General features: G+C 42.6%; 1 protein-coding gene across 1 annotated transcript in view; it reads right to left on the reverse strand.

The window, feature by feature from the left end:
• Positions 1–13751, reverse strand: part of Cfap70 (cilia and flagella associated protein 70) — a 68022-nt gene that overhangs the window by 38285 nt on the left and 15986 nt on the right. The window contains exons 5-10 of the mRNA XM_045137550.1: positions 12979–13058; positions 9429–9608; positions 5870–6052; positions 4754–4848; positions 1914–2013; positions 247–381 (exon numbers count right to left, since the gene is read on the reverse strand). Of these exons, the coding sequence (XP_044993485.1) occupies positions 247–381; positions 1914–2013; positions 4754–4848; positions 5870–6052; positions 9429–9608; positions 12979–13058 (773 nt within the window). The remainder of the gene's footprint in view (positions 1–246; positions 382–1913; positions 2014–4753; positions 4849–5869; positions 6053–9428; positions 9609–12978; positions 13059–13751) is intronic.

A 13751-nucleotide genomic window follows, 5' to 3' on the forward strand; every position in this document is an offset into this window, starting at 1 on the left:
CCCAAGGACCCATGTCCAATTCTCCAGATCCCACATAAGCCAGATGCACAATGGTGAGGTAAATGCCCACTAGGTGGGGCAAGCATCTGTCATTTGATTGTCAGGGCTGAAGTCCTGGCACACCAGTTCTCTCTCTCTCTGTGTCTTTCTCTCAATCTCGCTCCATCTGAAAAAAAAAATTTTAATGTCAGCAAACACACATATGAAGGATACATTAAATGATGCTTTTTCTGTAATTTTTCTTACCTTTGCAAAGACTGTATTGTCCAGGTAAGGGTAAACATGGAAAGCTCCCCTAATCCTATTCACACCTGGGTACAGCAATGGGACCATATTGACATAAGCCACGCCATGAAACGAGAGCTGATTTTCATCGTCGACCTAAAGGAATCAAACCAGAGAGCTGCCAGTGCTGCTGGTACGGAGCTCAGACTCAGCAGCACAGGGGCTGTGTGAGCAGCGAACTGTGCTACCTACCAGCTACTCCTCTCGAGCCAGTCATACAAACATTGTAGGACTTTGGGTTCTTTCCTCCCTCCCCCCTTCCTTCCTTCCTTCCTTCCTTCCTTCCTTCCTTCCTTCCTTCCTTCCTTCCTTCTTTCCTCCTTTCTTCCTTCCTTCCTTCCTTCCTTTCTTCCTTCCTTCCTTCCTTCCTTCCTTCTTTCCTCCTTCCTTCCTTCCTTCCTTCCTTCTTTCCTCCTTCCTTCCTTCCTTCCTTCCTTCCTTCCTTCCTTCCTTCCTTCCTTCCTTCCTTCCTTCCTTCCTTCCTTTCCTCCTTCCTTTTTTTTGTTTTGTTTTCCAAGATAGGGTCTTATTCTTCTAGCTCAGGCTGACCTGGGATTCACTATGTAGTCTCAGGGTGGCTCGAATTCATGGTGATCCTCCTACATCTGCCTCCTGAGTGCTGGGATTAAAGATGTATGCCACCATGCCTGGCTTGGTTTCTTTTTTAAAAACAAAATAATTAATTGCTGTGAGTTCCAAGGCCAGTCTAGGACTACAGAGTAGGATCCAGGTCAGCCTAGTCTAGAGTGAGACTCTACCTCAAAACTAACGACGACAACAACATTTGTAAAAATATTTTATTTGAGCTGAGCATAGTGGCACATGCCTTTAACCCCAACAATTGGGAGGCAAAGGTAGGAGGATTGCCATGAATTCGAGGCCATCCTGAGACTACAGAATGGATTCCAAGGCAGCCTGGGCTTGACTCTGCCTTGAAAAAAATTAAAATAATTTTTAAAAATAATAAAATATTTTATTTATTTCTTTATGTGTAAGCAAAGATTTCCTGCCACTGCCAACAAACTCCAGGCACATGTACCATTTTAAGCATCTGGTTTGACATGGGTACTGGGGAGTTAAACCCAGGCTATCAGGGTTTGTAAGCACCTTTAACCACTGAGCCATGGCAAATCAGCCTGAACTGGCCACTCTGGGGAAAACAGCCGTATGCACTCTCATTTTTCTGTGAAATCAAAATTAGAAGCAGAATAACAGTTTTGGTTTGTAGTTTTGTTTGTTTTTTCATATTAGAGACAAAGGTCTGATCTGTTGCCCAGGCTGATCTTGAACTCTTCAGTGAAGTGATCCTTCTCCTTCAGCTTCTCAAGGGCTGAAATTGTACCTACAAGCTGCTGAGCCAGCTTTAGAAATAGCTGTAAGTGGGAGCTGGGGGAGTGGCTTAGCGGTTAAGGAATTTGCCTGTGAAGTCTAAGGACCCTGGTTCAATTCCCCAGGGCCCACATAAACCAGATGCACAAGGGGACACATGTGTCTGGAGTTTGTATGCAGTGACTGGAGGCCCTGGTGTGCCCATTCTCTCTTTCTCTTTGCCTCTTCCTCTTTCTCTCTCTCTCTTAAATAAATAAATAAAATTTTAAAAAGAAATAGTTTTAAGTAAATATATTTACCTTCTCAAATTTGCCAGATTTTCCTTTCGGAAGAGTAACCACAGGAATTCTTGTGATCTCTACAGGCAAGTACCGGCAATCAGCAATTCTCTTCTGGAAACTGCAAATCAAAAATCAGCCCATTAGCATTATACACAATAATGGATCAGTATAGTTTAAAGAATAGACTAGAGAAAGCCGGGCATGATAGTGCACACCTTTAATCCCAGCACTCGGGAGGCCAAGGTAGGAAGATCGCTGTGAATTTGAGGCCAGCCTGAGACTACATAGTGAATTCTAGGTCAGCCTGGGCTACAGTAAGACCCTACCTTGAAAAAAAAAAAAGAATTAAATTAAATTTAACAAAAAGAATAGGCTAGAGAGATGGTTCATCAGTTAAAGGCACTTGCTTGCAATATAGTTTAAAATATTTTTATTTATTTGCAAGGAGAGAGAGAGAGAATAGGCATGCCAGGGCCTAGCTGCCTTAACAGCTTCAGGTGCATGTGTCACTTTGTACATCTGGCTTTATGTTGGTACTGGGGAACTGAACCTGGGCTGCAATGCTTTGTAGGCAAGCGCCTTAACTGCTGAGCCATCTCTCCAATCCTGCAATATAGTTTGAAGAGAAATATCCTTTTCTTTGAGAAGTTAATGGGATACATAATTATATATGTGTGTGCAAAAAAAAAAAAGTGTGATGATAACTCTTGATTGCCAAGTTGATGATATTTAGAATCACCATGGAAACACACTTGTGGATATGTCAATGACACTTTCCAAAAAAGGTTTAAGTGAGCAGGGAAGACATACCCTGAATGTGGGTGGCATCATCTTAATGGCTAGGGTCTCAGGTTGAATAAAAAGGGGAAATTGGGCTGGAGAGATGGTTCAGTGGTTAAGGTACTTGCCTGCAAACCCAGGTTCAATTCCCAGTACCCACATAAGCCAGATGCACAAGGTGGCATATGCATCTGGAATTCATTTGTAGTGGCTAGACACACTGGTGTGCCCATTCTGTCTCTGTCTCTCTGTCTACAAATAAAATTTTGAAAAGGGGAGGGGAATGAGATGAACACCAGCATTCACCTTGTTCTGCTTCCTGAGTGTAGCTGAAACGTGACCAGCAACATCAGGGTCCTGCCAGTACGCCTTCCCTACCATGATAGACAGCATGTATGCTCCAACTGTGAACCAAGCCATCCTTCTAGTCCTTCTTTAAGTGGCTTTGTCAGGTATTTTGTAATAGCAAGGAGAAGTGTAATATATAAAACTGTTCATAACCTTCAAATAATAAGTACTAATTCTAATGATTAATTCCCTGACCACTCAAGTAAGCCAGGCATAAAAAGTGGCACAAGTTGCTGGCATGATGGCACACCCCTTTAATCACAGCACTTGGGAGGCAGAGATAGGAGGATCGCTATGAGTGTGAGGCCACCCTGAGACTACAGAGTGAATTCCAGGTCAGCCTGGACTAGAATGAAACCCTACCTCGAACACCCCCCCCAAAAAAAATGTCACAAGTGTCTGGTGTTTATTTGCATAGCAAGAGGCCTTGGTGGTCCTGTGCAAACACACATGTGAATAAATACATTTCTTTTTTTAATGTTTTATTTTATTTTATTTGAGAAAGAGAGAGAGAGAATGAATGGGCATGCCAGGGCCTTTAGCCACTGCAATTGAACTCCAGATGCCTGCGCCACATTGTACATCTGGCGTTATGTGGGTCCTGGAGAATTGAACCTGGGTCCTTTGGCTTTGTAGTAAAGTACCTTAACCACTAAGCCATCTCTCCACTATAAATTTCTTAAATTTGCATATGTGTGTGTGCTTATGTATATAGACACACGTGTGCAGGTATGTGTTGTGCATGCATGCAGAGGCCGGGGTTGACATCAAGAATCTCCCTTATCACTCTCTACCTTATTATTTTTTTCTGAGGAAAAGTCTCACTTTAGCCCAGGCTGACCTGGACTATGTAGTCTCAGGCTCACCTCGAACTCACAGCGATCCTCCTACTTCTGCCTCCTGAATGCTGTGATTAAAGGTGTTTTTTGCCACCATGCCTATCTTCACCTTATTTTTTAATATTTATATATTTACTTGAGAGTGAGATGGAGAGAGAATGAATGTACATGCTATGGTTTACCGCTCCAGCAAACAAACAATAGATACATGTGCCACTTTGTTAATCTGTTTTATGTGGGTGCTGGGGGAATCGAACCCTGGTTGTTAGGCTTTACAGGCAAGCACCTTAACTGCTGAGCCTTTTCTCTAGCTGAAAATCTCTTTTTTTATATGCATGTATAATTGGAAAGAGAGAGAAGGTGCATATTAAAGAAGGTGGAGTAAAACTAAAGATTAAGCCTGGATGCCTGATGACACCACCGAGCCACCATACATGCAGGTTCTTTTCTGGAAGAAAGAGCAACAGATACCCAGCTTGGTTACACTGCTATCACTAGTGCCTCTACTAGTAGTAAATGAACATGATGTCGAACTGATACAGACACAGTGAGAAAGAAAGTCTCAAGATATCTGAACTTGGGACTGGAGAGATGGCTTAGCAGTTAAGGCGCTTGCCTGAAAAGCCAAAGGACCTCAGTTCAATTCCACAGGACCCACATAAGCCAGATACACAAAGTGGTGTATGCATTTAGAGTTTGTTTGCAGTGGCTGGAGTCCCTGGTGCACCCATTCTCTACATCCCTCTCCCTCTCTCTCTCTAATAAATAACTAAAAATAAATAAAATTTTTTAAAAAGATATTTGAACTAAAATGTAAATAAGATTAATAAGAATAACTTTCTTCCTATCTGCAAACTTGGTTGGTTAGACACAGTCTCATCCGGTTCCTACCTTGCAACTGCAGTAGGATCAAGGTAGTAGCGACTTTCCAAGTCCCAAACAATCCTTTTCTTTACACACTCTGCTTGATTCCTAAATTCCCTGTCCTGTAAATAATAAGACAGAGAATTCTGTTCTGCATGTGGGCCAGCTTCATTCCAACAATCTACTGGGTAGAGTTGATCCCATACTTTCATTACTACTATATGTATGAAGACTATTTCAAGTACCACCCTACTTACAGTATGTAAGATAAGTTACTCAGGGCTGGACAGATGGCTTGGCAGTAAAGATGCTTGTCTGCAAGACCTAAGGACCCAGGTTTGACTCACAGAACCCATGTAAGCCAGATGCAAAGGGGGCACATGTGTCTGGAGTCCGTTTGCAGTGGCTAGAGGCCCTGGTACACCCATTCTCTCCTGTCTATCTGCCTCTTTCTCTCTCAAATAAATAAAATAAGGAAAAAACAGATAAGTTACTCAGAGAACCCTTACATTAATGCATTGCTAAGTGCCTAATGTTCATGCACATAACATCAATCAGTGATTCTCAACCCAAGAGTCATATTAAAATTAGGAGGAACTCTAGCATTTTATTTATTTATTTATTTATTTTAATTTTTTTATTTTTTTGGTTTTTCGAGGTAGGGTCTCACTCTGGTCCAGGCTGACCTGGAATTAACTCTGTCATCTCAGGGTGGCCTTGAACTCATGGCAGTCCTCCTACCTCTGCCTCCCGAGTGCTGGGATTAAAGGCGTGTGCCACCACGCCCGGCCATTTTATTTAAGGTGTGGTCTTGCTATGTTACCTAGGATGGTCTTAAATACCTGGATTCAAGAGATCCTCCTGCCTAAGGTTATCAAGGAACTAGGCTATAGGCATTTGCCATTGTGCCTAACTTGTAGTTGTTTTATTTTGTTTTTGCCTACACACACACACACACACACACACACACACACACACAAATAATAAATTTAAAATAAAATAAATATTTTGCTGGACTTAAATTTGAGAAACATTTGCATAAGAATTATATTTAGACAAGTGACAGATGTCTAAATTTCAGTGATTTACAAAATGTTTCATCATCTTGTCAGTGCACTGAGTTTATCACAAAAACTTTCTCACCTCAGGGTGGTTGAGTTCTCCTTCTTCTTCCTCATAGGGACCGCCCACAATAAAAGCATCAGGAATATTACAAGCTCCTGGAGCCAAGATGTTAGCAATGGGCCACTTTTTAGGCCGGGGAACAGGTTCTCTTTCACCTCCAAGCTTCAGATTTCCATTCTTAAATATAATGGGATAATCTTTCTACAAAAATAAGACCACATATAAGGAAAATTGCAAAGGGCTCTGAAATGGAGAAAAGACTGCTGAAGTGTTTTTTCCAGTGGCATAATGGGTATTATCCCTTCCATGATTACCTGTTCTGTGTAGACCATTATCTTTGTGCTAGTTTACAACTCTGTAATGCATAGAACATTGGTCAGATGCAGATTATTTTTATCAGTGGATATGAAAATATAGTAGACAGCCTCACGTTGCTAAGATGAACCTCCAAACCAGGCACAGTTTAGAGGAGAAATCACATTTATTTGAAGCTTACAGGTCTTGGGGAAGTTCCATAATAGAAGAAGTTGACCCCCTCCCCCTTTTACAGGACCAAACAGAGAAAGAGAGAGAGAAAAGCCAAAAGTCACCACTAAGCCAGGTGTGGCAGCACACACCTTAAAAAATTTTTTTTTGTTCATTTTTATTTATTTATTTGAGAGTGACAGAGAGAGAAAGAGGCAGAGAGAGAGAGAGATAGAGAGAATGGGCGCACCAGGGCTGCCAGCCACTGCAAACGAACTCCAGACGTGTGCGCCCCCTGTGCATCTGGCTAACGTGGGACCTGGGGAACCGAGCCTCGAACCGGGGTCCTTGGGCTTCACAGGCAAGTGCTTAACCACTCAACCATCTCTCCAGCCCAGCACACACCTTTAATCCCAGCACTCGGGAGGCAGAGGTAGGAGGATCACCGTGAGTTCAAGGCCACCCTGAGACTCCATAGTGGATTCCAGGTCAGCCTGGGCTAGAGTAAGACCCTACCTCAGAAACAAAACAATCAACAACAAAAAGCCACCAGCAACACCAGCAAAAGCAAGAGCAAAAGAACCGGCAACCAAACCACATTGAAGCCAGGCAGAACTCAGGCACTTTGCAGGTCTTAAGCTGGAATTCAGATCTGCCCTTACTGTCACCTCCTTCAGCCAGGCAGCTAGAAATCCAAGACGCTTTAAGAACACTCCTCAATCTATTGGGGGACACGTATTCAAGTTACCACAGAAAAATGTACCCTGTCCAGTGGCAGTGCAGTTGACTACTGTCCAGGGGATGACAAGTTTGAATTACTAGTAGATTCCTTTCCCCATTCTTTTTTTTGGTTTTCGAGGTAGGGTCTCAGTCTAGCCCAGGCTGTCCTGGAATTCACTATGTAGTCTCAGGGTAACCTCGAACTCACGCGATCCTCCTACCTCCACTTCCCAAGTGCTGGGATTAAAGGCGTGTGCCACCATGTGCGGCCCTTTCCACATTCATGATGATTCACTACAGGTCACTTCAGATTCTTTCACTTTAAGAACTTTAAAAAAATATATTTTATTTACTTTCAAGCCAACAGGTGCAATAGGGGCATGTCTGTTTGGAGGAAACCAACTGCCCTCTAATTGGACTGGAGGCCGGGTGTAATGTCTGCTGTTGCCTGGCTAAATGTATATTCTATGCTCATCAAACTGCCCAGTAAGCACTTCTCTTAATGCTCATCCCATATATATTAATGCTACTCTCACTTTTGGTAGAAAACCTTCTCTTTTCAGATGGCAGTGATCTTGGAATGACTCAGAAGGCATCACAGTGCTGAGAAGAAGTGACAGAGGAGTACACAGCACTGCAATATCTCTATCATAACTTCCAAGGCTCGGGGGCCATTGCGGAAGAGGTGGCAGAAAGAATGTAAAAGCCAAAGGAAGGGTAAGACTCCTTACAACGTGTTCCTCCAGACACAAAATGGCCTGGATATCCATGACCTCACAGTGCCTGACACTACCTACACAAGACCATCATAAATAGGAGGAAAAAGAGAGACTGATTGAGGGGGGGAGGGGATATGATGGAGTTTCAAATGGGAAAGTGGGGAGAGGGAGGGAATTACCATGGGATATTGTTTACAATCATGGAAGTTGTTAATAATAAAAATATTTTTTTAAAAAGTGGTGCATGCATCTGGAGTTCATTTGTAGTGGCTAAAGACCCTGTCATTCTCCCTCTCTCTCCCTCTCTCTCTCCTTGCAAATAAATAAAATATTTTTTAAAAGTAGGACTGGAGGGGGCTGGAGAGATGTCTTAGCGGTTAAGGCATTTGCCTACAAAGCCAAAGGATCCCCATTCAATTCTCCAGGACCCATGTAAGCCAGATGAGAAAAATGGCACATGCATCTTGAGGTTGTTTCCATTGGCTGGAGACCCTGGTGTGCCAATTTTCTCTCTACCTCTTTCTATCTCAAATAAATAAAATATGTTTTTAAAAGCTAGGGCTTGAGAGATGGCTTAGTGATTAAGGCACTTGCCTGTGAAGCCTAAGGACCAGGTTCAATTTCCCAGGACCCACATAAGGCAGATACACAAGGTATCCCATGCGTTTGAAGTTCATTTGCAGTGGCTAGAGGCCCTTGTATGCCCATTCTCTCTATCTATCTGCCTCTTTCTCTCTTCCCATCTCTCAAATAAATAAATAAATAAATAAATGTTTAACAAAAAGAAATTGGTAATCAGAATATATAGAGAACTGTTAAAACTCACCAATAAGGGCTGGAGAAATGGCTTAGCAGGTAGTTAAGGTATTTGCCTGCAAAGCCAAAGAATGCATGTGCCACCTTGTGTATCTGGCTTACGTGAGACCTGGAGAATCAAACCTTAGTCCTTTTGCTTTGCAACAAGTGTCTTAATGGCTAAGCCATCTCTCCAGTCCAGTAATTTATTTTTTGAAGAATGAAACATCTAAAACAAAGCTAAAGTCAAAAAAAATGGGCTGGAGGAATGGCTTAGCGGTTAAGGCATTTGCCTGCAAAGCCAAAGGACCCAGGTTCGATTCCACAGGACCCACATTAGCCAGATGCACAAGGGGTCATGCATCTGGAGTTCGTTTGCTGTGGCTGGATTCCCTGGTGTGTCCTCTCAATCTCTCTCTGTTTTCTTCTTTTCCACTTAAATAAATAAATTAAAATAAATTTTAAAAACAGATGACATTCAACCAGACATCATAGCTCATGCATATAATCCCAACACTGGAGACTAAGGTGGAGGACTGCTGGGGGTTTGGGACTAGCCTGGGCTACAGAGTGAGCTTGATAAAATCTAGGAAGCTGATGCTGGGTACACGGGATTTATTATATTATTTCCTGTATTTCTGTATATACTTTGAAGTTTTTGTAAGAATTTTTTTGTTGTTACCATTTTTCGAGGTAGGGTCTCACTCTAGACCAGGCTGACCTGGAATTCACTATGTAGTCTCAGGGTGGCCTTGAACTCATGGTGATCCTCCTACTCTGCCTCCTGAGTGCTGGGATTAAAGGCATGTACCACCATGCCTGGCTGTAAGATTTTTTTTTTTTTTTTTTTTTTGTGTGAAGAAAGGAAAAGGCTTTACCTCTCCAACTGATGGAAACTGCAGGCCAACCATGTAGTTCTGCTGAGGCCCTGATGGAACAAATGCATCAGGTACAGAGTAGGCAGCCTCCAACGTCACCTTCAGCAGATTGCTCCCTGACACCTGGGCTGGAGTCAGCAAGGGTTCTGCCACAAACACCTTAACTTCAAGACTACATTGCTGGGGAAAAAAAATGAAATCATGCATCATTTTAAAGATCACTATAGGCCATTTTCCTATCACTGTTCAAGATAAAAAGATTAAGCTTAATTATTTCCACACAAACTCAAAATAGTTTTCTCTAGTTCTCATGAGTTGAAGAGAAACCAATCCTAAACTATACTCCTTTTCACTCTGCCACAGTGAGGTAAAATGCATATACAAATACATATGGAAGAGAAATTGAATAATTCTATACCTAAATATCAACAATAGGCTGACTTGAAGTGGCATTGGATGTTTTTTTTTCTAGTCTGTACTTTATGATTTTTCTTATTATTTAAATGTAGTGCTTTATAATAAATTTTATTATATATGTATGTATCTGCAAACTATAAATGTATGTGTCTCTAATATCTTCACACAGGATATAATAACTAGCAGATTAGGCTGGGTGTGGTGACACATGCCTTTAATCCCAGCACTCAGGAGGCAGAGGTAGGAGGATCACCATGAGTTCAAGGCCACCCTGAGTCTACATAGTGAATTCCAGGTCATCCTGGCTAGAGTGAGTCCCTACCTTATAAAAAAGAAAAAGAAAAAAAGAAAAGACAGATTTAAATGTGTACTAATAGGCTAATAATAATAACAATATTCTTTTTATTATGAAACTCATGTTATTATTTTGGTTTGGTTTTGGTTTTGGTTCTCCAGAATGCTGAGATTGAGCCACCATGCCTGGCTATAGAGAGGATGGGCGCACCATGGTCTCCAGCTGTTGCAAACGAACTCCAGATACATGCCCCCTTTTGTATATTTGGATTTTTGTGAGTACAGGGGAATCAAACTTGGGTTGTTAGGCTTTACAAATAAGCACCTTAATTGCTGAGCCATCTCTCCAGCTCTAATGTCACAGTTTTATGAGTTATGACAAACATGTTAACAGGGACATGTACAAAATTCCCTAGTTGAGGAGCACCAAAAAGGAAGTGAATAATTAATTATTGGGCTGGAGAAAAGTAGGAGCCAATGATATCATTTCAGTTTGAACAAAAATTTGCAACCTGGGGACTGGAGAAATGGCTTAGTGGTTAAGGTGCTTGTTTGCAAAGCCTAAGGACGACCCAGGTTCAATTTCCCAGGACCCACATAAACCAGATGCACAAGGTAGCACATGTGTCTGGAGTTTGTTTGCAGTGGCCAGAGGCCCTGGTGCACCCATTCTCTCTTTCTACCCTACTCTCTCTCTCAAATAAATAAAATAAAAAAATTTTAAAAAAAGAATTTGCAAGCCGGGTGTGGTGGCGCACACCTTTAACCCCAGCACTTGGGAGGCAGAGATAGGAGGATCGTGGTGAATTCAAGGCTACCCTGAGACTACATAGTGAATTCCAGGTCAGCCTGGGTTAGAGTGAGACCCTACCTCAAAAAACAAAACAAAAAGAGCAGTTTATGAAAAGAGGGACTGAAACAGTATGCCATGTTCAACCCAAGTATAAGTAAATAATTTAGGATTCTCAAAAATAAAATTCCAGGACAAGAGTGGTGGCAGAGGAAGTTGATGAAGCGGGAAATTATAAAGGAGGTAGTATGATTTCTTAAGAAATCTGGACCTGCACATGTGCTGTGTGTGATTCCATGAACCATTCCATACTATGTAGGGGAAGAGATGTGACCAGACTCACTCTTTTTTTTGGAGGGATGAGGGGTTGAGGTAGGTGCTCACTGTAGCCCAAGCTGACCTGGAATTCACTCTGTAGTCCTAGGCTGGTCTCCCACTCAGAGTAATCCTCCCACCTTGGCCTCCCAAGTGCTGGGATTAAAAGCATGCACCACCATGCCTGGCTCCCAAAAATATTCTTAAAAAAGAGTCAGTCTGGCTGGTCATGGTAGTGCATGCCTTTAATCCTAGCACTTGAAAGGCCAAGGTAGGAGGATTACTGTGAGTTCGAGACCAGCCTGGGATTACAGAGTGAATTCCAGATATCTTGGGCTATAGTGAGGCCCTACCTCAAAAAAACAAAAAAAAAAAAATATTTTGGGGGCTGGAGAGATGGCTTAGCGGTTAAGGCACTTGCCTGTGAAGCCTAAGGACCCAGGTTCAACTCCCCAGATAGCATGTAAACCAGACACACAAGGTGACACATGTGCAAGGCCACACATGTGCACAAGGTGGCACACATGTCTCAAGTTCTATTGCAGTGGCTGGAATTCCTGGTGTGCCAATTCTCTCTCTCTCATGAAAATATTTTTGTTTATTTAAGAGAGAGAATATGGGCATGCCAGGGCCTCTTGCCCTACAAATGAACTTAAGATGTATTAGCCACTTTGTATATCTGGCTTTAAGTGGGTACTGGGGAATTGCACCTGGGCCTGGAGGCTTTGCAAGCAAGTGCCTTTGGCCACTGAACCAGCTCCCCAGCCCCAAGATCCACTCTTAAGTCACTATACTAGCAGTAGTAAGACTGACCTGGAGGGAAGCAAGGGCATGGACAGGTTTACTTCCAATCATCCATATGAGAGGGGAAGCAGTACAGAGCGGGAATAAAGCTAAGAGCAGAGACATGGAGGAGAGAGAAGAGGCTGGATGTGGTGAAAGGTGGATTTTGAGGTTGGTTGCAGTCAGGACCCAAGGGAGCAGCCATGGATGTAACTTGGTTCCTATGTGTTCTAGTTCATGGATGGGTAATGCCATTAGCCAAAAGAAGACAAGGGGATATGATGGAGAATGGAATTTCCAAAGGGAAAGTGTGGGGGGAGGGTATTACCATGGGATATTTTTTATAATCATGGGAAATGTTAATAAAAATTGAGAAAAAAATAAAAATTAAAAAAAGAAGACAAAAGGAATAGCCAGTTTGAGGGAAGATATGGAGCTCAGTTTTGGAAAGCTGCATTTTAAGTGCCTATGGGATAGCATGCCAGAGGAATCCAGACAGAGGTTGCAAAGTACAGCACTCTGGAATGTAGGACTGCACTTAAACTGGAACTTCTGAACAGGAAGTCTCCAGCCAGAAATGTCCGCCTTGCCTAAGTGAGTTAGTTATGTGCTTCATTCCACTATTTAACCCACCAGCACAAACTCAAGAAGTATTGATTAGGTCTTCCCTACATCTGCCCCAGGTAAGGTGACCACTATCTGCTCTGAGCCTATGTGCTTCTCCCTACATCATCCACACTAGGTTGTAATCCATGATTTATAAATTACAGGCTCTCAGAAAGTAGGGCTCAACCTTGTTTCCCAGAATCTCACACTATATGTGTATATGTGTGCCATGAACACAGGGTGCCTAATGAGTCAGATTCAGATGAATTGGACTTTAATAGCAGACAGACCACTGGATTGAGTGGCAATCTGAAAAAAGTTATTCAGAGTTAAAGCTCTGATTACCTTAGAACTTGGTGAAAGAGTCTCTAAGGGTGAGCCCTGCACAGGGTGCAGTGGAACTGCCATTTCAAAAGAAGTCTCTCCTGTAAGAAAAGATCAAGTTGGGGGCTGGGGAGATAGCTCAGTTGGTACTTGAGTTCAATCCCCAGTACCCATGTAAAAACACAAACAACAACAACAAAACAGGCAGGCATGGTGGTGCCAGCAATGGGGAGTGAAGCTTGGTGGATACCTGGGGCTTATTGGCCATCTAGGCCTACTTGAGAAGTTTACAGCCTGTGAGACACCTGGCCTCAAAAAAAGTTTAAAAGGTGCTTGCTAGCTTGCAAACCTGATGGCTATGGTTCAATTCCCCAGTACCTATGTAAAGTGGTGCATGTGTTGAGTTTGTCTGCAGTGACAGGAGACCCTAGCATGCCCATACTTACTTGCTCTGTATGCCTGCCTCTTTCTTTCTTTCTCTCTCTCTCTCTCTCAAATAAATAATTGTTGTTTTTTTTTTTTTTAAGGTGGATGGTAGCTGGGCATGGTGGTGCACACCTTTAATCCCAGAACTCAGGAGGCAGGGTAGGAGGATCACCAGAGTGAATTCCAGGTCAGCTTGGGCTACAGCAAGACCCTACCTTAAAAAACCAAAAACCAACCAACCAAACAAACAAACAAATAAAGGTGGATGGTGCCTGAAACAACACTCAAGGTCCTCTGGCCTCAACATGCACATACACCCAGATGCACCCATCGGTATGCACACACATGCACACACACATGCACACACA

This window comes from Jaculus jaculus, chromosome 18, assembly GCF_020740685.1.
Source record: "Jaculus jaculus isolate mJacJac1 chromosome 18, mJacJac1.mat.Y.cur, whole genome shotgun sequence".
In the NCBI taxonomy this organism is placed as follows: domain Eukaryota; kingdom Metazoa; phylum Chordata; class Mammalia; order Rodentia; family Dipodidae; genus Jaculus; species Jaculus jaculus.